At 45.6% G+C, this 23885-nt stretch overlaps 1 protein-coding gene across 1 annotated transcript in view; it reads right to left on the bottom strand.

Annotated features, from left to right (window-relative positions):
* The window catches only part of KIF5C (kinesin family member 5C), a 448921-nt gene that overhangs the window by 204939 nt on the left and 220097 nt on the right, over window positions 1-23885 (bottom strand). Inside the window, exons 5-7 of the mRNA XM_069225223.1 lie at window positions 16584-16632; window positions 15233-15288; window positions 9900-9987 (exon numbers count right to left, since the gene is read on the bottom strand). Of these exons, the coding sequence (XP_069081324.1) occupies window positions 9900-9987; window positions 15233-15288; window positions 16584-16632 (193 nt within the window). The remainder of the gene's footprint in view (window positions 1-9899; window positions 9988-15232; window positions 15289-16583; window positions 16633-23885) is intronic.

The raw sequence follows: 23885 nt of genomic DNA on the forward strand, positions 1-23885 counted from the left end.
CATGATTATTGCATGTGTGTGTGTGTCATGGTGCGCAATGGGTGAGTGTGTGTGTACCCCAGTGCAAGCATTCCTGTGTGGGGGTTTGTGTCATGATGGTTAGGGGGTTGTTATGGGTATGTGCAGTGAGCATGCTTTAGTGATGGGTGACAATGCTTAGTTGTGTCATGCAGGGCTTGGTGTTGGGATGGGTGGTTTGTGTTATTAGTACATTAGTGAGGAGTTGGAGTGATAGGGGAGGGGGTGAGGGTGGGGGTGTGTGATAGCATGCAGGTAGGGTGGGGGATATGATAGTTAAGATTTGACTTATCAGTGTCCATTCCTCCACCGACTCCTCCGAGGCCCTCTGGATGCATGATGGTCAAGACTTGCTCCTCCCATGTTGTTAGTTGTGGGGGAGGAGGTGGGGGTCCGCCGCCAGTCTGCTGTACCGCAATGTTGTGCCTGGAGACCACAGAACGCACCTTCCCCCGTAGGTCGTTCCACCTCTTCCTGATGTCCTCCCGATTTCTTGGATGCTGTCCCACAGCGTTGACCCTGTCCACGATTCTGCGCCATAGCTCCATCTTCCTGGCTATGGAGGTGTGCTGCACCTGTGAGCCAAATAGCTGTGGCTCTACCCGGAGGATTTCCTCCACCCTGAGCTCCTCCTCGGAAAACCTGGGGTGTCTTTGGCGTGACATGGGGTGATGTGGGTGATGTGTGGGGTGGTGTATGTGTTGATGTGTGTTGTGCTGTGTAGTGGTGTGTGGTGTATTGTGCGTGGACTGTTGTATGGGTGATGGTGTTGTGTGCCTCTGTGTGGTGGGGTTCTCAATTGCTGTGCTCTCTGTCTCTCGGCTTCCTCAAAATTTCTGGTCGTAGGGGTTTGTGGGTGATGTGGGTGTCTGTTTTATATTGTGTTCGGTGTGTGGGAGTGGTGTTTGTATGTGTATCAGGTGTGTGTATTTCGAATTGTCCAATGTGGCGGTGTTTTGGAGATGTGTGTGTATTTTGAGCGCAGCGGTGTGTACCGCCAATGGAATACCGCGGTTGAAAGACCGCCGCGTGGATTCGTGGGTCGTGATAGCATGGGCGTGTTTCTGTTGGCGTGACGGTGGAGGATTTGTTTTTGACACTTTATCACTGACCTTTGGTGTGGCGGACTTGTGTGGGTGTCTGTATTTCGGCGGATTCCGAGATGTGTGTCATAATAGCTGTGGCGGAATTCCGCGGCCGCAGCGGTGTATTGGCGGTCTTCTGCACGGCGGTAAGCGGCTTTTACCGCCAATGTTGTAATGACCCCCATGGTCTTTAAAAACAGGGCCAAGGGCTAGTGGGTTTAACTGAACACTTTTTTTGGTCTTCTGTGGCCACCTAGCAGCAGTTTTAAGAATTAATGTGCAGTAACCAATATTTTTAGGCTAGATTCTGTCTGTCAGACCATGGCCGACAGACATTTCAGCCTCCTTCCGCCACAGCCACCTAAAATCCAGATACCAATTTCAAGGTAGTGGTGGGAGTTGCCAAACCCCCACATGTCTGAATCATGCGGCAGCATTCATCCTTTTATAACACGACTTGAAAGAATATGGCCAAAGGCTTCCATCACCCTATGACATAGATGCATACTGTGAATCCCAAGGTTCACTTTCAAAGGAATGCAAATAATCTACTTGACAAAGATAGAATCCCAGTGTCAACACTGTGCATGTGCAATATAAAAGGAAGTTACCACTGCATGTATACATAGCGAACTACCACCACGCAACTACCACGACCACAATCCCACGTGCCATCAACCACCTCAAGTGCATCCTAGTCAACACTCGCTCTGTCCACAAACACGCTGTTGAACTCTGGGACCTCCTGGACTCCACAGCACCGGACGTCGCCTTCATCACGGAGACCTGGATGAACGCCTCCTCTGCTCCAGACATCGCCACCGCCATCCCCGAAGGCTACAAGATCTCCAGGAAAGACCGCACCAACCAAGCAGGAGGATGTATCGCCATTGTCTTCAAAGACTCCATCAGCGTCACCACCTCCACCGAAGACACCCCTCTCGCCGCTGAACACCTGCATTTTCAGATTCGCACCGACCCGAGGACCACCCTGAGAGGATCCCTCGTCTACCGTCCTCCCGGACCACGCGCCCCTTTCAGCGACGTCATCGCCGACTTCATCTCCCCACACGCCCTCGCCTCACCGGACTACGTCCTCCTAGGCGACCTCAACTTCCATCTGGAACAAAACAACGACCCCAACACCACCACCCTGCTCGACAACCTCGACAACCTCGGCCTCAAACAACTGGTGAACACCGCCACCCACATCGCCGGACACACGCTCGACCCTATCTTCTCCGCCAGCAAACACGTCTTCTTCAGCCACGCCTCTGCCCTACACTGGACCGACCACAGCTGCGTCCACTTCACATTCCGACGCGAGACCCGCCACATCCGCACTCAACCCATCCCTCGTCGACAGTGGAACAAGATCCCTGAAGAGCAACTCTTCTCCGCACTCGCCGCCAACCAACCCACCCTCACCACCGACCCCAACGACGCAGCCCTCAACCTCACAATCTGGATCTCCAACTGCGCAGACAACCTTGCTCCCCTCAAACGCACGCATCGACAGACCAACACCAAAAAACCTCTCTGGTTCTCTGACACCCTCAAAGAATCAAAGAAAACTTGTCGCGCCCTTGAGAAAGCCTGGCGCAAGGACCACACCGCTGACAACATGACCGCCCTCAAGAACGCTACCCGCGAACACCACCACCTGATCCGTGCTGCCAAAAGGAACTTTTTCACCGACAGACTGGACAAAAACAGCCACAACAGCAGATAACTCTTCAGCATCGTCAAGGAGTTCTCCAACCCCAGCGCCAACGCCATCACAGGATTTGTGCGAATCCCTCGCCACTTTCTTCCATCGCAAGATCAGCGACCTCCACGACAGCTTCGGACACCAGACCCAACCAAACACCACCGAACCCGCATCCCCGGCCATCACCCTCAACAACTGGACCCACATCAACACGGAAGAAACCAAATCCATCATGAACTCTATCCGCTCCGGCGCCCCTTCGGACCCCTGCCCGCACTTCATCTTTAACAAAGCCGACAACATCATCGCCCCGCACCTCCAGACCGTCATCAACTCTTCTTTTTCTTCTGCTACCTTCCCCGAATGCTGGAAACACGCCGAAGTCAACGCCCTACTAAAGAAACCTACGGCTGACCCAAGCGACCTGAAAAACTTCCGCCCCATCTCTCTTCTGCCTTTCCCAGCCAAAGTAATAGAGAAGACCGTCAACAAACAGCTGACCACCTTCCTGGAAGACAACAACCTGCTCGACCCCTCACAAACCGGATTCCGAACCAACCACAGCACTTAAACCGCCCTCATCTCAGTCACAGACGACATCAGAACCCTGATGGACAACGGTGAAACAGTCGCCCTCATTCTTCTCGACCTCTCGGCTGCCTTTGACACCGTCTGTCACGGCACCCTAATCACCCGCCTCCGCTCCACCCTGATCCAAGGCCAGGCCCTGGACTGGATCGCCTCCTTCCTCGCAAACCGTTCCCAAAGAGTTTACCTCCCTCCGTTTCGCTCAGAACCCACCGAGATCATCTGCGGCATACCTCAAGGCTCATCACTCAGCCCGACACTCTTCAATGTCTACATGAGCCCCCTCGCCAACATCGTACGCAAGCACGACATCATCATCATCACCTCCTACGCCGACGACACCCAACTTATACTCTCCCTCACCAAGGACCCCGCCAGCGCCAAAGACCAACCTACAAGAGGGTATGAAGGACGTCGCAGATTGGATGAGGCTCAGCCGCCTAAAGCTGAACTCTGAAAAAACGGAAGTCCTCATCCTCTGCAACACTCCGTCCGCCTGGGACGACTCCTGGTGGCCCACGGCCCTCGGCACCGCACCGACCCCCACAGACCACGCCCGCAACCTCAGCTTCATCTTGGACCCTCTTCTCACCATGACCAAGCAAGTCAACGCCGTGTCCTCCGCCTGCTTCCTCACCCTCCGCATGATCTTCCGCTGGATCCCCGCCGACACCAGAAAAACCGTGACCCACGCCCTCGTCACGAGCCGCCTGGACTACGGCAACACCCTCTATGCCGGGACCACAGCCAAACTCCAAAATCGCCTGCAACGCATTCAAAACGCCTCGGCCCGCCTCATCCTCGACGTACCCCAGCAGCAGCCACATCTCCGCACACCTGAGACACCTGCATTGGCTCCCAGTCAGCAAAAGGATCACCTTCCGACTTCTCACCCACGCACACAAAGCCCTCCACGACAAGGGACCGGAATACCTCAACAGACGCTTCAGCTTCTACGTCCCCACCCGCCTCCTCCGCTCCTCTGGCCTCGCACTCGCTGCTGTCCCTCGCATCCGCCGCTCCACGGCGGGTGGGAGATCTTTCTCCTTCCTGGCAGCCAAGACCTGGAACTCCCTCCCCACCAGCCTCAGGACCACCCAGGACCACTCCTCTTTCCGGAGACTCCTAAAGACCTGGCTGTTCGAGCAGCGATAACCCCCCCTTTTCCCCTAGCGCCTTGAGACCCGCACGGGTGAGTAGCGCGCTTTATAAATGTTAATGATTTGATTTGATTTGAATAAGGAGATTCCCATGATTACCATGCATGACTGCAGTGCTGGTTAGGGAATACTTGAGATTACCATTTTGTTAGGAGGTGCACCTGCAGTCCATGAAAGGCAAACCGGATACTCATTTTTGGACAGAACATTAGGCTTAATCAACGACTGTTAATGGTTTATCCTAAAAGAGCTGGGAATTCTTTGATTACGGTTAGTCCCGGGTGAAAAAAAAACTTGATTTGAAGTCATCTTCATCAAATGGATTCCTTATATGATTCAGTTTCAATTGTTAGTTAAGGATGATGTTCCACCTGTGTTTGTTTTTTTTCTCCAAGGAATCCTGGTAGACTTCCACCTCTGACATGGCAGAATGAGAGCCTGCTCAGCTTTAAGCTGAGTTCCAACTGATCATTGTAGAGCAGACTATGAACATTTTAAAATATTTCATATTGAGCTTCCCAGATGACACTTATTCTGCATGTTTTCTACGAAAAAAGGTGGCTACTTCCAGGTCTCTATAAACTGGTGAACTCATATTTGAGGTAGGTATCTTTCCCTCCGATTGAAAATGGGAGTCTATTATTCTTCTGAAGAAAACCTCCTTAGACTCTTCTATTTCGTAATGGATGCCCCATTTCTTTGTTGCCTTTCAGTGCCAAACTCACTGAGAAAGAGGTGAAAGCCCGGCTCTTCAAATCTGTTGCATGTACCACACTGATAAATTAATTTCAAGCTTCTTTTCAAACATAACATATAATGTAAGTGATACTCATACGTAAGCAAAACTAACTTTGTAACTTTGCAGTAAAAGACACCTCTAATGTTAATTATTTACCTTTCACACCAAACTATACGTCATCGCATTCTTAGAGACCTGGCTTAATCTTAAAGATACAGCCTTACCATCTGCCCTTCAGAAGCCACATACATAAAGATCCATAATCTTTACACCGTCTCCATCTCTTATCTTGATCAAATTGACACCATGATATTCATTCCATTTAAACCCCAGATTGTGGTGCTTTACTGCCTTCCTTAACTCCCGGTCATCCACAAGGTCCTAATAGTCCTTAAAGACTTCAACATCTGTGCTATATCCTACCTTTTGCAACGTTGCCTGAGCTGGAATACTCTTTCTCGTTAGGTTCTGTGTTGTACAATGTTTGTTGAAACTGTAATAGCTGGATGAATCTGAGGAGCGGAGGAGTTCCTGCGTGTTCCTCCTGGGCTGCTCCCTACCTCAAGAATAAACTCATTCTGCAAATTACTTATCATTTCTCTAGTTTTTACTACAGTATTGTTGGTGATAACTGGAGCTGGTTTCAGAGGGTATGTCCTCCACAATGGACCAGTGACTAATACTGTCATTTTGAGTCCTTGAAACTTGCTTCTCAAGGAACCCGTTCTCTACTTGGGGATGGGTGACCTGTTCTAACCAGTTTACTTTAATGTAAGTGACCGGTGTTATTTACCCTAATGTGAGGTTTTCTTTTTTGATGAAGAGGTGATTTAAAAATGTTTGTTTATTTTTGGTCCTGATGAAGCGTCAATGGATCCGTTTGGACCGCCAGACGCGAAACATGTCGACCCAAGCCCAGAGGTCCTATAATATCTAGAGTCCTCTGAAATTCATTCGTTTTTTAAAGTTATTGTGCATTACATCTCAATTTGTGACTTTCCATTTTTGTTTTTAACCTTGGTCTTCATCCCCGTTTAACTGATTAAAATCATGATGGTACTTGTGTGATGAATAACCAATTTTAATCCTTTTTCCCTCTCTTTTGTGTACTGGTGCTGAATTATAAGCATCTTGGTCTGTATAGTTGAACCTACCAGTCACTATCAGAGTAGTACGGTTCAGAGCCCCCCTACCAGGGTGCCCGCCAGGCATTGCAGTGCCGGCCTGGTGAGGAGCAATTCCCGATGATGATGCTAGTCATCCATTGTGATGCTTGAGGGCTCTTGCTCCTGAGACCACTGGTCTCCTAGTTTGGCAGCCTCATTGGAACAGTGTATTTTTTACTTATTGATAACTGGAGCTGCCCAGCAAACCTTGCCTCATCTGTTTTGTGTCCCAGATTGTGCTCGGGATGACCGGACCATTGTGGTGTCATTTTCAGCAACCCGGCAGAGATTATGTACACATATTAGATGAATAGACGGATCTATTTTTGGAGGCACCGTGAGTACAGCTGCAGTCTGAGTTGATGGCTTATTGGCTGATGGTTGTGATGCTCCTGCTGCATGTGTGATAAAATAAAGACCAGAGTGCTCATGTGTGCACACACCATTTTATGACGGCATAACTATAAATACTAGGGTGGCTACTTTTCCGTCCCCCATTTTCGGACTTCATCGGAGCAGCAATTTCCTGCTTTAGGCCACCATGTTAGTGCTGTGGCATCCGCCGAGCATAAATTCAAGACAATCAAACTATTTGCAGAGGAACACTAGAGTGGGGACCAGCTTGGTTTGTTGCACACATTTTGTGGGCTGTTTCTTCAGCCATTTCGGAGAAGCTGTATGCTTGCAATGGTATGCCGTTTTATTCCTGCTGTTATCTACGTGCTGCCTTTGACCAGACTGTATACATTGCTGATGACCTAGTGCGAGGATTTTCTTGTGGTAGGCTTAAATAACTGTTTTGCACTGCTTCCAGCATGTATAGGTATATTTTGACAAACCATCGTCACTGCAACATCATCTTGTGTCTGTATGTTCCAATGAGTGGCATTTACAACACATAGAGATTTGATTTTTTTAACACTTAAACAGCAATCCTGCAATAGAGAGATTTTCCTATATTTCCTCATTCAGCCTTTTTTGTGTGATTTAGCCTTCAAGCTAGCCTGGCTGATGAAGGCTGATACCCTGAAACCGGTCCCAGGATGCTTGTTTCCTGTCCAGGGAGGACCTGGCCTAGCAGTTCGGGCTGGACTGTTCCCATGGGGAACAGGGTCAAGACTGATTTGCAAATGGCTGGGGCCAAACTGGGGTGATGTGGCAACCAAAATAACGATGGATTAAACCCAGATTTGTGGCTGGGGGTGAGGGTTTGAAATGTTTCAACACTCCTTCCATCATTTTATTTTGTTTTGTGATGTTACTTTTAGAAAGTGGTCATTTCTCTGCTCTTACATCTATGTGTGCCTGCAGACTGTTTCCAATACATGTCTGAAGTGGGTGACATCTTTGTGCATTCCCTCTAGACAGCCTCAAACACAAGAATGTAAGGTGTGTCTGAACACTCATCTGTATTAATCCTCATTCTGATTGCTGTTCCTGAGCAGGAAGGGTAGATGGAAGCTGACCCTTACACTTGAATAGGGAGTGTTTGTCCCCATCAAAGCCTGATTACCCCCTACTGATAGTCTGGAGCCAGTGCTGAGAAAGAAAGGAGCTCTATGCACTTCAAAGACCCTTCTTCAAAGTCATTCCCACTTCAAAGACACATTTGGGTATAAGAATTGGGTCCTCAACCCTACCAAATCAGTACACAATTGGCGCTGTGAAGAACTTTTTCAGGCGTAAGGCCTATGTGCTACAAGGAGCACAACTCTGCTGGATTGCGTTCTGAGAAGGACTGCTCTCTCCTTTAATGAGTTATTCTGCTGCCTGTTGATCTCTGCCCTGCTGAGGAAGAATTGGAAATGTACCATCTGAATCCAGAGTGACTCCAAAGGCTTGTTAGCTTGCCTCCTGTTCTCCTACAGTCTCAGGGACATAAAAGACTGCCTGTTACACTGATTATACGCAGTTGCTCCTTGAACTGCATGGGTAAATTATTGTGGCCCGTCCTAACTCCCATCTAGTCTCAAGGCAAGTGCAGACTGGAACAGAATAGCTTGAAATTACATTTTTATAAAAACCAAGGCTATGGTAGTGGGGGGCCTATCCACAATCCGGTCTTGGGATTTTAATGCCACTCACTATAGTCACTGTCACTCTTCGGCTAGTAAAGTGAAAAACACTGCCATGGTATTGGATGTTGAACTATCATTTAAAGCACAGGTGGCAAAAATCGCTGCCTCCTTTTTTTCATCTTAAAGTTTTAAGGAAAATATTTCCCTTTCTTCCACAGAAGACCCACTACCCAATTCTCCAAACATTAATAGGCACACAAAACAATTACACCGATGCACTGTATCTTGGACTGCAACATTGCACCATTTCTCATTTATAACTGGTGCAGAATGCAGCAGCCCACCTACTACTCAAACTGTCTCACCATTCCTCTATTTCTGACCATCTGCAAACTTTACACTGTGTGCCCCATGCATAAGTGTGCTTTGCCTAAAGGTTCTTCAAATGGTTTTAAAGCTCTTTATGACAAATGTTCTCTTTTTAGTCAGTCTTTGTTCCTATGGTATGCACGTGTATCACATTGATCTTTTCTGTGGCATATCTCCTAAATGTACTGAAGGTTAGTAACTCCATTAAAGATGGAAGGGAATTTGTCTTTTAAATGGTGACAGTCTGGAACACTTCCCCATTGACAAAAATCAAATTACTTAGAATTCAGGAAGCAACCCAAGACTTGGCTTTTCAAGGTGTGAGCTGAGTTGTCAGATAGGTCTAACTAAATATAGTATTTTCATCGCCAGGATGCCTTTTTGGCAATTGCACGCTATATAAATCTTTCAATTAAAAAATGGAATTAAATGGAATTAAATGTGACTAACTGTACCTCTGCAAGTATTCTAGAAGAACAAGAAAACCAAAAATGAAAAGATATACATTAAATGTGATTCTAGGTTATTTTGAGCACCAGTGATGTAATACCTAGAACTCCACAGATGTCATCATAACTGTTCAAAACATCTTATCGTCTTTATAAAACTAAGATACATGTATGGCCCAGTAAGGCAATCTCTTTTAGCTCTCAAAACAAATTGCCCATTAAGGCTAGCAGCATGCAAAAATAGCAGTCCACGGCCTACATAACACAGAGCTCCCAAGTTTCCCAGGTCCATGCATCATTAGCTCAGGCAGTTGTCGATTTTTCTTTGAAGTCTGGGGCATGTAGTTGTGATTTCATAATGGGATAAAAAGGGCTAGAAATCCCAGAATAGAAAGAAAAAATACTGGACTGTGTGAGCTCCTCACGAATGAACCTGTGAAACAAGACCTCTGATTAGCCCCTACTAATAGCTGCATCAGTGGTAGCATCTGATGGCAGAATTAACTAACTGGCAAATGAATAACTGAGTTCTCTAAAAATTAGAAATGTAACAAACTTAATTGAGGAAATGAATGCACATTTTTGGTTTGACTTACTCGTTACAGCCACATGTCGGTTTGCTTTTCCTTCATCAATCACATCCATAACTTCTTCAGGACTAGAAACAAATCTCTCTGTGCAGCCCTGCAGATCCATAAGCAAACATACAGAGGAGTTATTAGCTGTTTGGACGCAAGTAAGAGCTCTAGCATGCACATGGTCAGTTTGGACACTTGGCGACTATTGAACCAGTGCTAGTGCGGGTCGCTGGCATGCACAGATTCAAGTGTTCCACCACTCTGATTTAGATTAAATCTACTTGTGGGAATGAATCAAGACATAGCAGCTTTGAATGTATGCAGTTGGGAACAAGGGGAAGATTAGCCACACACAGGCACCAAATGTAGTTAGCATTTGGCGTTTTAAGGCTAGAAAGGAGCCTTTTATTATGTTTTGAAACCTACAGCTTGAATTGGAGCTCTTCTCTCTGGGTGGTTTGTTGTTTTTATGAGAGAACCTGAAGCATATCTACCATAGACACTGTACAGAATGACAGGGAAGATACTTGACGCCTACATCATCTTGGGCTGAAACTTGTACATTTTATGTCGATAGGTACTTGAGGGTGAGTGATGGGCTTTCATACAGTGGACAGTAAGAAATCAATAGATGACCCACACATGGTACAGTATATTTCTATACCTATCCGCGATCCCTTGGAAAGATGCAATGTGTGTAAATGGGGTGGTATTAATCTGTTATTGCTCCCTAATAGGAGGAAATATGTGTCCATAACAGTCTACAAGGGTGCAGAGACATGATAGCTTGGAACTCAGGGAGTTGATTGCCGAGGAGTTGTGCTAGGAAACTGGACGACTGGAATGAGGACATATTGCAGTTTGGTTCAGAGGTGAATAATATGTTGCATTTGAGAGAGTGCTAGATGTTATTTTTCTGTAGAGCCCAGCCATAGGTCTGAAACAAGAGGTGAATATGTATGTTGGTAGGTTCAAATGGGTTTGTGTTGCAAAGGTGATAAATGTCTCCAGTGGATCAGAAGCGTATTGAGGTAGATCCAGTAGATACTTTTACAACAGTTGATTTTGCTCAGCACTGATGAAACTGGGAAGGGATAGTCAGACAGGCGTGATAAGTGCTGTCTCAGTGATGTCAAGGGAGGCAGTGCTGGGTGAACAGGGTGTCAAACGCCACCAAGGTTTCGAGAAGTATACGAATAGAGGATCAGCTGTTATCATGAGCAGAGGTGACAAGTTCAAACCATAAAATAGGGCAGTTGTGGTAGAGTGGAGGGCGCAGAAGCCTGACGGAGAGCATTGAGTAGGTTACTTGCTGAAAAGTAGCATGTAAAAAAAAATTGAACACTTGGGGGGTGATTCTGACCTTGGCGGTCTTTTCGCAAGACCGCCGAGTTACCGAAGCGGTAAAGACCGCCGACCGCGGCGGTATGCCGCGGCGCGTATTCCGACCGCTGGGAGCGTTCCGCCGGAAAACCGCCAGCAGCCACACTGGCGGTCGGCGGGAAAGTGGAGACTGGTCAACCTCCACCGCCACGCCAGCAGAACACCGCCCACAGAATTACGACCCACATTTCTGTGTGGCGGTCTTCTGTTGGTGGTCTTCTGTTGGCGGTCACGTCCCTATGGCTCCCGTCGCCTCCCGGAGGACCAACGCAAGGTAAGTTGATCGTCCGTGAGGGGAGGGGGTGGGGGGGGTGTTGTGTGATGTGTGCGTGCATGGGGGTGTGTAGAGGGGGTGTGTGAGTGCGTGCATGCGGGCGGGGGGGTGCTGCTGTGCCTATGGGCAATGTGTGTAGTTCGGCGGGTGCGCATGTTGGCATGTATGTGTGCGGGTATGTGCCCCCGTTGTGTATGTGTGTGTGTAGGGGGTGTGCATATGTGCATGTTGGGGGTGCGTGCATGTCGGGGTGCGTGTATGTGCATGTCGGGGTGGGGGGGGGCAGGGGGTTTGTAACATCTCTGGGGGGTGGCAGGGGGTGGAGGGTGTGGGGGGGGGACTCGTGGGGGGTAGTGGGGGGTGGGGGAGACCCCTATCAGTGCCAGGGATGGAATTCCCTGGCCCCGATAGTGCCTACCGCCATGGTTCGCATGGCGGTTCCCGACCGCCAAAAACCGCGGCGGTAAGCAGGGTCATAATGCGGTTGGCGGTCTTGGGTCGACCGCCGGGCCGGAGTGCGCAAACTCCAGCCCGGCGGTCATGACCGCCGTGGCGGTCGGAGTGGGAAAGTGGCGGTCGATCGCGGCGGTGACCGCCGCGGTCAGAATGCCATTTTTTGGACCGCCGGTCTGTTCGCGGTCCGACCGCCGCCTCTCCGCCGACCGCCGGGGTTAGAATCACCCCCTTGGTGTTTAAGTGTCATGTAGATGAGCAATTTATGGGCGTCAATGAAGAAGATAGAGGGTGTGAAGGGGGCAGAAGTAGGTTTGTGTAAGAGAGGTAGACAACTGCGAGCCCGAGCAAATGCCAGTCTGCCAAAGAAGCAATTTATCTCATTATAAATGAAAAAGATACCTTTGCACTACAAGTTTACGGAAAGCCACAATAAAGACATTGATGTAAGTCTTAAGTACTTCACATTACTATCAGTAAAAAACAGGTGGCTGTATTTTGTGTCATTATGAAAAAGGCAAAGATTGTCTACACTGTTGTTAAAGACAGACGTATTCTATTCATATATTAAAGTATCTGATTTAACAAGCTCCAGTGGCCATATTATAAACAAGGTGCACTATCTCTGTTTGCGCCAAAGCAGACCGTTAGCATAGTGTGATGGGCGCAAACAGAGACAGTGCACCATATTGCAGATAATGCCTCCCCCCCCAGGGCAGAAGCAGACCCAAGGCTGCCCTGACGGAAAGGCATTAATAAAAGGTGGAACGGCTGTTTGAAGTCGCTCCCTTTCTAGTGAAGGTAGCACCCACTTGCACTTTGAAGGAGAACAGAGATCCTACACGAGGATGTTTCCGTGAGTGACTTCACCCACTTGCAGGGTGATGTATGGGGGATCCTTGTGATTGCTTCTGTCCCCTAGCAGGGGGGTCGCCCTGGGAAGATGCACTATATGTGCACCAGCTCTTTGTGGCCCACAATAAGTGCGCCTCCTGATGACCTCTTCGCCTCTGTACTCACATCCACAATACGACACAGGTGCAGATGAGAAGTGTTTCCCTCATTTGCATGGAGCAAAGCCTGCATGAAAATGACAACACAGTCCTTTAGGAGTGTGCCGGGGCTACACGTGCCCCAGTGCTATTACAGAAGGGGCTGCACAAGCATCTGCAGCCCTGTCTGTAGTACTAAAGTGCTCCAGGGGGGCACGGAAAGTAGGTGTACATGCCTGTTGCACCTCCAGGGCACCTTTTGTAATATGAGCCTAGCTGCGATTGTTAGCAGTGGCCAAACCATTTTTTGCACCAATTTATACTGAGAGCACTTACTCATTCTGGGCTAGCGTTCTGGCCCTCTTTGAAATTGGTGCTATTGCCACTGAAGAGTTCACTTAGGGTGGAATCCCTGGCCCACTCTAAATATGTCAGAGTCTCCAGACCTGATAATTCAGGGTCCAGAGTCACTGGTTCGATTCACCGAGAATGAATGCACATTGGGAGCTACTGCTTCAGGTGCTACTGGCAGAAGCAGAGCCCAGCCCCAGCCCAAGCAGGCAGAAAGTGTTAGATGTGTCCCAGGAAATCCGGAAGCAGATCTGGAAAGGCACCCAGTATTCCTAGGTTCTTATGCTCATTCCCTAATCCTGAAGCAAATCGATGCGGGGATATTGGCTGGAATCAGAGATTCAGCAACCCCACCCACTTCCCAGGATCCGACATCAAAATCGGGTAAACGTTTAATGCAGTCCTCTGTGTTGAAACATATTCTAAACCCAATGCAACAGTGTGTAAAATAAGCACAAAATTAATTTGTGCCGGATTAGATCTACTTTTACTATGAAACGCTAAATCGGGCACTAAAACGTAGGCCCTCCGCTGGAAATTGTAACTGCTCCATGGAATTTGGAGCCCCATTTTCGGTTTATGTTTAAATGAGACTCATTTTGTGTGAATGGATTGTAAAGAGCCCACTCCCACTTAAAACAGCAATCTTTTAGTTCAAGTAAACTGCTGCCACTCTGTGGGTGAGCTGATGGACTACTTATATCGTCAGTCAATCTGGTTTAAAAATATTCCCCAAGACACTTCTCTCTAAATCATTTCTTGTGGGCACCCTGTGACGCAAATAAAGGTGCGTGTGTGGCCCACAAAATAGTTTTTTCACAAAATCGGAGTAATTTTTAAATGACACAGGGTAAACCAAGATTTTCGCCACCATGGATGATAGCATTATGTGCTTTAGCAGATATTTTCTAAAAACGTACAACAAGAGTGTTGCTCTGTGGAAATTTCTTAGTGAAAACGGTGATAAAGTTATATATTTTACATCATATTTGCTGTTTAGCATTGCATTGCTGCGCTGTGTTTTCAAACGCACAGTGCAAAAAAAGTGGTACAGTTTGTTCTGAATTTCTGTTCCGGTCAAAATGGACTATTCCCAGTGCCTAATTTGTAAATAAAAAGGTGCCGGTGCCGAAAACCCTCCTCTTAAACACGAGGCTACCGCAATTAAATGTGCGAACGCGGAATACTGCGACAGCGTAATCCTGAAACCATCTCGGGTCTCTCTAATCGATGTAAAGCCACCCCATGCCCCTTCATCTCAACTCTTGCAGCTTTCTGTTTTATCCATGTGTGACGCTTTTTCGTTTTTCTCTTCCTCCGTCGTTCCCATATGTGGCTTTTGCTCGCAGTAAATGCTTGAGGCAGATAAATAAGTGCCGGCCTTCAAAAATAAGTAGCGGTGCTCCACACCGGCAACAACAAGCACAAATTAAGCACTGACTGTTCCACTCAGCAGAGGAACAGTGAAAGAGGGGGGTATATTTCTGCGAGGAGGATAATTATTTTGCTTAATGCTCTTCGCCTTCAAATTCGTCTAATGGGGAGAGTTGAAAAAAAAAGCAGAACATACCTGATTTAAAAAAGTTTACCTGTTATTTTTAAAAAAGCTAAAAAAATGAGTTTTGATGGTATTATCAATGTTTGTTTCCAGGATTATTTTTAATGCGGATCTCCTATTTTTGACGCGGATCCCTTGTCTAGAACTGGGATTTCAATTGACAAGGAAATGCGTTCAAGGAGTGACAGGGTTGGGTCATTTCAAGCGAACAAATGTACTACTGCACACAGGTTTGTAATAATCAAAGTCTTGGGCTGGACCATGGCTTCCGGCAGCATGAAGACGCCTGGCAACCCTGTTTTGTGGAGGCCCTAGCCACAATCCTTAAATGGATTTGTACCTTTACATATGGAACTCGGTTCTTATCCTCATGAACGGACAGGTTTGTCTTCGACACTGTAAGAAAGAGAACACAAGAGAGATGAAAAACATCTTCCTGGAAAAAAGGAGACACGTTCATTCTTTCACACCCCAAGCAATGATTTGTAAAATCAAGAGGAAACTAAAGAAAGTTTTAAATACCTATAGAATCTGCACTGGGTACTCAAATACCTGGGGTTTTAAATTTCTAAAACAATCAGATATCATGAAAACGCACACTTGAGCCAGAAACATATGCTTACAATTGGGACTTCAAAGAATAGACAGCTAAGCAGCAAATACAAATTATTAAAAAAATATATGTACGTCCAAACCACATAATAAGTTAAACAATATTTATTTAATACATAATTGGGCACATCATCATGAATATAAAAATGGATTGAAAAACTAAAATATTTTAAAAACAAATCTGGAGTATGCAAAATTCGATCTATTAAACCTTGATCAAGATTTATGTTAACATTGTAGTACAAGAGGACTCGACACGGGAAACCCATTTGGGTAGCAAATCGATTAGTGCTAACAGCTTAACAGTCCCGGTGCAGGACATGTGCTAAAGGACAGTAAATACATACTCTAGTACCAAAGCTGTCGCTACAGGGGGCATCAAGGACAGACCGGCTGTTGCGTTACATGTGTCATGAATGGAAACAAGCTTTTGCAATGCAATGGGTCTCGTGTTTGCTCGGGTTAGAGCTATTAGCGTTAGACTTTTATTGCCACACAAACTGAAAATAAAAAGTAAAAAACAGTTGACATAAGCCAGCCAATTCAAAGCGCCGCCGTGAGTGCTAAGTAGAGAGACAAAAAGGAAAAAGAAGTTCGCTGGAAGTCAAAGTTAGAGGCAGATGTGCAAATATCCACGTAACAGGATCGATGGCCAAGGTGGTAACAAAGCCAACCGCCCTGAGGAGTGACAAACGTAAAGCAGTTACCAACAAAAACAAAGGATTTTTGAAAGGCAGGCCCACGAACGAGTGATAGTGATGGACGTGCAGTGGGCATGGTTAAAAGCCCAGATACATACCCACACGTCGGACAAGCAGCGCTGGTGCGCTGCTATGCTCGACCTAAAAAATCAGAAGTGCTAAAGTATGTGCATTTCATAAGGCAGGACATACCTACTTCCCTTTGTTCACTTACCACCAGCATAATATTAACAGGTCAGTTGCTTTTCTTCCGTAGCTCAAAAAGATGGCAGGTGAGAGACATACAGATCCAACCTCTATCTGCACCCCGGTTTAAGTGGCACAAATTATTAAACTGCCGACTAGGTTGTGCAAAACTAAAACATTCTCATAACTCACCGTCTAATAAGTCCCTTATTTTGTCCATGTAGATCTCAAAGTAGGAAACCTATCACAAAACGAAAAAAAACATGAATAGATGAAAATGCCCATGTTCACAACAAATAGTAGCGAGTGGAATTATTTCTGTTATTACTGTGCATGGGCTGATTATATTAATATTACATGTTAAATCCTGCATTTCACAAGTGATTGGTATACCTGGAAATTATATTTTCACATTCATAATGTCCTTGTGACATGAGCACGCACAGCTATGTTGATTTTGTTGGTTTTAGCACTTTAATAGCTAAATTCAAGAAGTGGTTGAACGAGAGCAGGTAGCCATATCTAGGAATCTAAGCAGGGTTAGATCTCTGGTTCCTGAACATCAATCCAATACCACAAACCAGAGTATTAAGCCGAATTCCTAATCTTGAAGTTATATCAATTAACAGAAATGTAATCAGCTTTCAATGTGGATATCACAAAAGATCATCTAGGCACAGGAAACTGACGAATTGCCAGCTGATACTTTCAAAATCCATCCCACACAAGATGGCTACCGAATCTATTCCATTTTGAATGAGGGCATGGCATTCGTCCCCCTTTGAGGACTTTTTTTTATCTGCTAAACTTACTTTACCTCTTTTTACAGATGTATGCTTGATATTTTTTATTAGGTTCGGCCTTTGAAGCAGACTCGCAAAACTACTGTTTATACCCCCAAAAAGTCGCAATACACATCCACAGAGGAGTTTTTGGTCAGGCGTCTTTGTCATAAGTCTGATGAATTGACGTTCCCATTTTGCTTCAGCTCAAAACAGCATGCACCATGGGGCAGAGGGTCAGCCCACTTTACCCACTCGATCCCTTCACTTCAGCTGACTACACAAACAGGTGCGGCTCCTCCGCTAGGGCGGAGTAGCATCGCCTCTCCGCCAGCAGCAGCAGCTGCAAACCTTTTATCAAAAAACGGTAATAAACTACGTTTATTATCGTTTTTAGGTAAAAGGGGCAGGGCCACAGGCTGTGACAAGCACTGAGGAGGAGTGGACAGCACTCCCCCTCACTGCGCATGTATGTCGGGCCGGCCAAACACACATGCTCAGTAGGCTAGCTCCAGCATGGCACTGTGTTGCCGGGCTGGAGAGAGCAGGCCAGGCTCCCAGTCTGCCTGGGAACACCCTGGCTAGGCGCTCCCATCCAATCCTAATGCTACTCTGAGCAGCGTCAGGATTGGCCACAGGGCAGGCTGGGAGCCTGTGCCAGCAGCCTGTCTGCAGGAGAGGCGCAGTGCGGTGGTGACAGCGGTGGTGGCACAGGTACGTTTTTTAAAATTTGTATTAATTCCCCCCACCCCTCCCCACCCGCGTGCGTGTCGCCCTGCCCCTATTTAGCACCGCAAGCCACTCCTGTACACAAAGCATGTGAACATGGTTCACAACTGCCTGTAAATAATTGCTTTATCTTCATGAGAAATCTGGTATAAATTGTGTGATTGTATTTTATTCTTTTATATAAAATTTAAATAACAGCTACTTATTTTGCATTCACTATGGATGCCCAAATAGATTGTATTTATTTTCCATTTTTTTCCCCTTAAAAACATATAAAGTGTTAGGTAATATTGTAGCACCTTGCGATTTGAATTCTTGGTATGGTGGTGATTTTTTCTTGCTAATAATAACAATAATAATTTCTTGTTTAAAAACATCACTAGTAAAATGGCCACACGAGTGAATGTTTTCAAAATGTAAACTTTTAATGCAAGAATGTGGTAGCGGTATTTAGATGGCCATATCTTTTTTCTTTTTTTCCATGTGGAATATGCCTGCACTAAAAATAAAAAATAATAACTACCACACAGCTTGCTAAGGCTAGACCTACTGCCCTTTTTACACTCGTTAAGAATAAAAGAACCAAACCCATCCATTGCGAGGTGCCTGATTGATATGGATGGGAGGACTTCCCTGTGGTAGCCTTTAGCAATACACGGCAGATGTTATACACCATTTTTCATCTAAACAAATCGATTTGTTTCATGGGTATGTATCACTGTAAAATGTACCAAAGTTACTATATACAGTACAGATTATTTCTACATATATCAAGACATTTAGTTATTCAGTTTCAAAATGTGGACATCCAATAAATATATATTTTAAAGTCTTATGGTCTCGTCTCAACCGGTATGGGCAGGTTTTGAAAAGTCCCTAAAAGGTCAAAGCAAACGTCTCATACTCCTGCAGGGCATTTAGAGCAGAATTGAATTCCAGCAAGTCAGGTAATTGTATGAAAATATGACTTTCCTCTCCTTTCTGGACACCAAAAAGACATGGAATCTCCCAAAATGCACTGTTTAACTATTGCCAAGTTAGTGCTATGAGGATCGGACTGTGGTGGACACAATATTTGAATATATCATACCCTATCCTGATGCTCATCAGAAGCAGGCATTAAAACCAAGAAGAGCATTAAGTGTACACCGAAGGGGCAAAAATGAGTTCTGTAACCAGCCTCAGGGCAATGGTAAGTAGTCTTAGAATATGTAATATTATTGCAAGATAACCTCAAATTTAATTTAAGTACCCAGTATAAAATTCAAGCATGTAAAGTCCTGTTGTGAAAGTAGTTTTCCATACAATGTTTGATTTATCCGAAGAAAGATGCACCATTTCATCAGTAATTTCAAGTATAACAGACTAAACACTGCATATGATTGCACGACTAGGAGTGCCATTTAGACCTTGGAGATAAAACTGGGTGCAAAAACCCTGTTGTGAAAATAACATTTGCAGTGGAGCACGTCGAGGTGTTTTTGCAGAGTAAATAAGACAGAATGGACATTAGTGGTTTTAGTACTGATTTTTACTGCTTTACCCATGTTTTATGCACCTTTGTAATTTTAACGTCGAGCTGCGATAACAACAGAGCACGGAACCTCACATCTAAGTCTGCACTTGTGCACAAAAAACAGGGACAAAATTAAAGTTGCAGCCATTTTGCCCTAGCATTGCCCTCTAGTGTGGTACAATGTAACTGTCATAGGAGGCATTCACAGAAGTCAATTCTGCTATCGCAATGACAATGGGAGGTCACGATTGGGATGAAACCAAGATTACATCATTGAAGACCATGTTTGAAACTTGGGGCACTCGTACATTGAGGAGGGTATTTATATGCAGCTGGATTTACAGTGGACTGGGCTGCAGTGGATGAGTTTATGATATTGTTTTACTCATGATTACCAAAATCAGGAACTATGGAATTAGAATATCAACTGCCCAGTGCTATAAGGAAATGTTTAATACATAGCTGATAGACTACGTTTAACCCAAACTTCGGAAAATCATAATTTATTATGTATTGATACTTTTCCAAATTAAAGAAATTATAGTTTTAATACCACTCTATAAAACTGGGGTACTTCTACAAATACACATGAGACACCTCTTCCTATTTGTAGGGTGGTTCCTGAATAGGTGAGGGCTGCAACAGAACCCAGAACATCTGTACCTCTACCATCTATATGTAGGAGAGGTGGTGCCCTACCACTTTAGTGATCCACCATCTATGCAACTGTCCCTTGACAATACAGAGAACTCAATTTGCAAAGATGTTCACCAACTATACTTTGAAGACATTAAGGGCCAGATGTACCAAAGGATTTTACCCATTCTGGTTCTATGGGAAAAAGCTTTCGTACATATGGCCCTTAGTGCTTTACTTGTGCTGGTGTTTGCCAATGCTCACCACCAGCACTTAATTTTTAACGCCTACATTTTTTATGGCAACCCACCACATAGTGATACTGTCTGCCTATTTTCAGCGGAGCTCATGAGCTTAGCAATGCAATATGCAGAAAACAAATCATATCAGTGTGTCCACAGGCCAATGGTACTAGCATTTTGCAGTACTGGCAGGTGGAAGCTGCATTTGCATCTTTAGTGATAACTTGGGCACTGGCACTTATTTTATTTGTATTTTTTAGGAAATTAAGCAGTACCATGCTGATTTTTAGTGGGTCACGAAAGTCCTGGTCTATCTTTACACAATATTCAGAATGATTAGACCTGTTTGTGCAACAATCTAAAGGTGCTGAACAATGTCCCTACGTTCAGTTTTAAAAAAACCCTTACAAGTATTGCCAAGCAAGACTCCACGTGAACCCTCCCTTATTTGTTGCTTTTTGTTTTTTAACAAAGCCATTTCAACAGTGAAAGAGGTCACTATACATGATCATACACAACCATTCTACTTAAGACTTTCACATATAAACTGAGAAATATGGATGTGGTCTAATGGCCAGAACTGCAGAAATTGGATTAGGGGAACCAGGCACTGGGTCAACATTTTCCGATTCTGGGCAAATCACTTAATCTACTGTGCCTATAATAAAATGAATCTGACCTTGTGAAATGTAATCTGGGGCTCATGAAAGGCATTCTATTGCCCTTGAGCCTTGTTCCTGCTCTATAAATTTGATATATGCATATAACTATATATATATATATATATATATATATATATATATATATATATATATATATACACACACACACACACACACACATACACTGAAAAAAAGGTTAAAGGGGCGTGTAGGAGGCTGGCCTGGCTTGTAGTGGGTACCTTGGGTACTTACACCTTATACCAGGTCCAGTTATCCCTTATTAGTGAAATGTAGTAGTGTTCTAGCAGTTTAGGCTGATAGCGGTAGCTATAGCAGAGCAGCTTAGGCTGAACTAGGAGACATGCAAAGCTCATGCAATTCCACGTATGGTTACACAGTACTTATACACAAGTAAAGACCATACTCCGTGTTACCAAAATAAAGGTATATATTTGGGTGACACAGTACCAAAAAAATCTTAAAGGCAATAGTCCTTCTGGAGTTAAGTATTATACACAATATATATACTAGACACCAAAAGTAGACAAGTAAATAGTCATAGAACAATGCCAACAATAGGAAATGCTATAGAATGCAAAAGGGAGAAAATGGGTTTAGGGGCAACATAAACCATATACTAAGAAAGTGGAATGTGAATCACGACTACCTAGACAAGTGTAGTGTGTGCAGAATCGCTGGGAGAGTAAGAATACAGTAAAGGTAAGTAAATTACCCCACCCCAGAGCCCACAAAAGCAGGAGTAAAGTACTGCAAGTTTCCTTAGCACACACTACACCTCGTTTTGGAGATTTTGCAGCAGCCAACCAAGTCTGCAAAGAACAACTGCTGGATTATTGGACCTGAAGACCTGCAAAGGAAGGGTACCAAGTCCAGAAGTCGAAAGAAGTTCCAGGAAAGCCAGGAGCCCTTGCCAACCCAGAAGAGGGTGCAAAACAAGAGTCCCCAGTTAGTCGAAGACTGCAGAAATGCACCCTAGGAAGATGCCAGCGGGTTCCTGCATAATGCAAAAGATGTCCCATGGTGTGGAGATTGTTGCGGATGAGATTTCGTGTTGGAAGGCGCCAACAAGCCTTGGCTATGACAAAAGAGCGTGTTTTTGGTCAAAATGGCACTGGATGAACCCAGGAGGGACCTAGGGGCCTCAACTGTGTGTGAGAAGGAAGAGGGGTCTCTCAGCACTTTAGAGAGCCCTCGGGATGCCAGCCAGCACCCCCAGAAGCCACAGGATCCGGGTTCAAAGGAGGTGCAAAATGCGGTTGATGCAGCACAACAAAAGAAGGTCCCACTCTGCCGGAGAACAGCTCAGCGAGTTGTGCGTCACAGGGTGGAGAGCTGGGGACCTGAGCCAGGCCGTGCATGAAGGAATTTTGCAAAGAGTGCACAGAGGCCTGAGGCGGCGAAGAAGACACAGTACACAGGGGTACCATCGTTCTCAGGGAAGGCAAGGTCTTACCTCCTCCAAATTGCGTCAGCAGGACCTCAGGACAGTCTATGTCGATGATGTCTACCCTCTGTGTCCTTAGGAGCACAATCGTCATTGTGAGAGGAGTCCGAGGGTACTGGTCATCGTCTTGGAAGGTGCCTGCTTGGAGCAGGGAAGTGATTCCGTCACTCCACTGGAGATTTCTTCGGTTCTTCTGGTGCAGGATGAAGACAGGGAGTCCCCCGAGAGTGCACACCATGGAAACTGTTGCAGTTGCTGACTTGGAGCTGACGTTGCTGAAGAAAAGTGTCTCTTGTAGACACTTTGTTGCAGTTACAGCTTTTCTTGGAGGAGGCTGCGGTTGATCTGGGTTCAGAAGATTCTGAAGTTGTTGCAGAGGATTCCTGAAGGAAACTTGCAAGCAGAATCTCAAGAGAACCCACAGGGGAAACCCTAAATAGCCCTGAGAGGGGGATTGGCTATCTTATCAGGTATGGACCTATCAGGAAGGGTCTCTGACGTCCCCTGCTGGCACTGGCCACTCAGAGCCCACCAGAGTGCCCCCACACCTTGCAAAGCCAGATGGCTAAAGTCTGGGACACACCGGAGGAGCTCTGGGCACCACCCCTGGGGTGGTGATGGACAGGGTTCCTTTTTCCAGTTTCCCACCAGAGGAGGGGAGAAATGGTCCCTGAACCGGTGTAGACTGGTTTATGCAAGATGTCAAAACTGCACCTATCCTCAGCACTGTGAGAGTGCATTAATGCTTTGATAAGATTCCTGCCAATGTTTAACTTCAGGTTAAATTGCACAATCTATAATGTGCATGCATGTATGTGTGACTCAGTTATCTTTGTATATGTAAATGATCTTCAAATGTGATGAGATGACTGCGCAAACTGTCTCAATTTGCTAGATATCAAGCACAATCATGCTAGCCAGAAGGTAGTTCTGTGGTACTCTAAAGTGTTTAGGTTGGTTAAAACACAGCTTCTATTAGCAGTTAAGGCCGGGAGTAGACCACAGCTTACGAAATGTAAGGTAAAATACAAAGGGGAACTGGAGACTGTCAAGAGGGACTGGGAGGACTTACTTTGGGGTGAGCTGATCCAAGTCTTGCAAGCAAAGGATAATGTGAGATTTTGGGCTACCTTGGCATTGAAAACAAATGAAGGCAAGAAGTTGGTGGAGTTCTGTGTCCAGCTACAGGATTGGGTATCCCATTTTAGTGACTTGTATTCATGCAATGATTCTTCTGAATAAGTGAATATTGACCCACTGCTGGCTGCCAAACTTAAGGACCAAAATGCCCTAGAGTTTGTTTCCTCGGTCTCTGTAAGGTCAATCAGCTCCACTCTGTCAGGTAAACCACCAGGCCCGACCAGATTCCAAACAAGCTTTTTAAATCAAATCTGAAGATCTGCGGCCCCTGCATGAATCATATTTCAAATGCCATCTGAAGGGAATGCTGTTCCACATGTCC

Source organism: Pleurodeles waltl, chromosome 3_1, assembly GCF_031143425.1.
Source record: "Pleurodeles waltl isolate 20211129_DDA chromosome 3_1, aPleWal1.hap1.20221129, whole genome shotgun sequence".
Classification (NCBI taxonomy): domain Eukaryota; kingdom Metazoa; phylum Chordata; class Amphibia; order Caudata; family Salamandridae; genus Pleurodeles; species Pleurodeles waltl.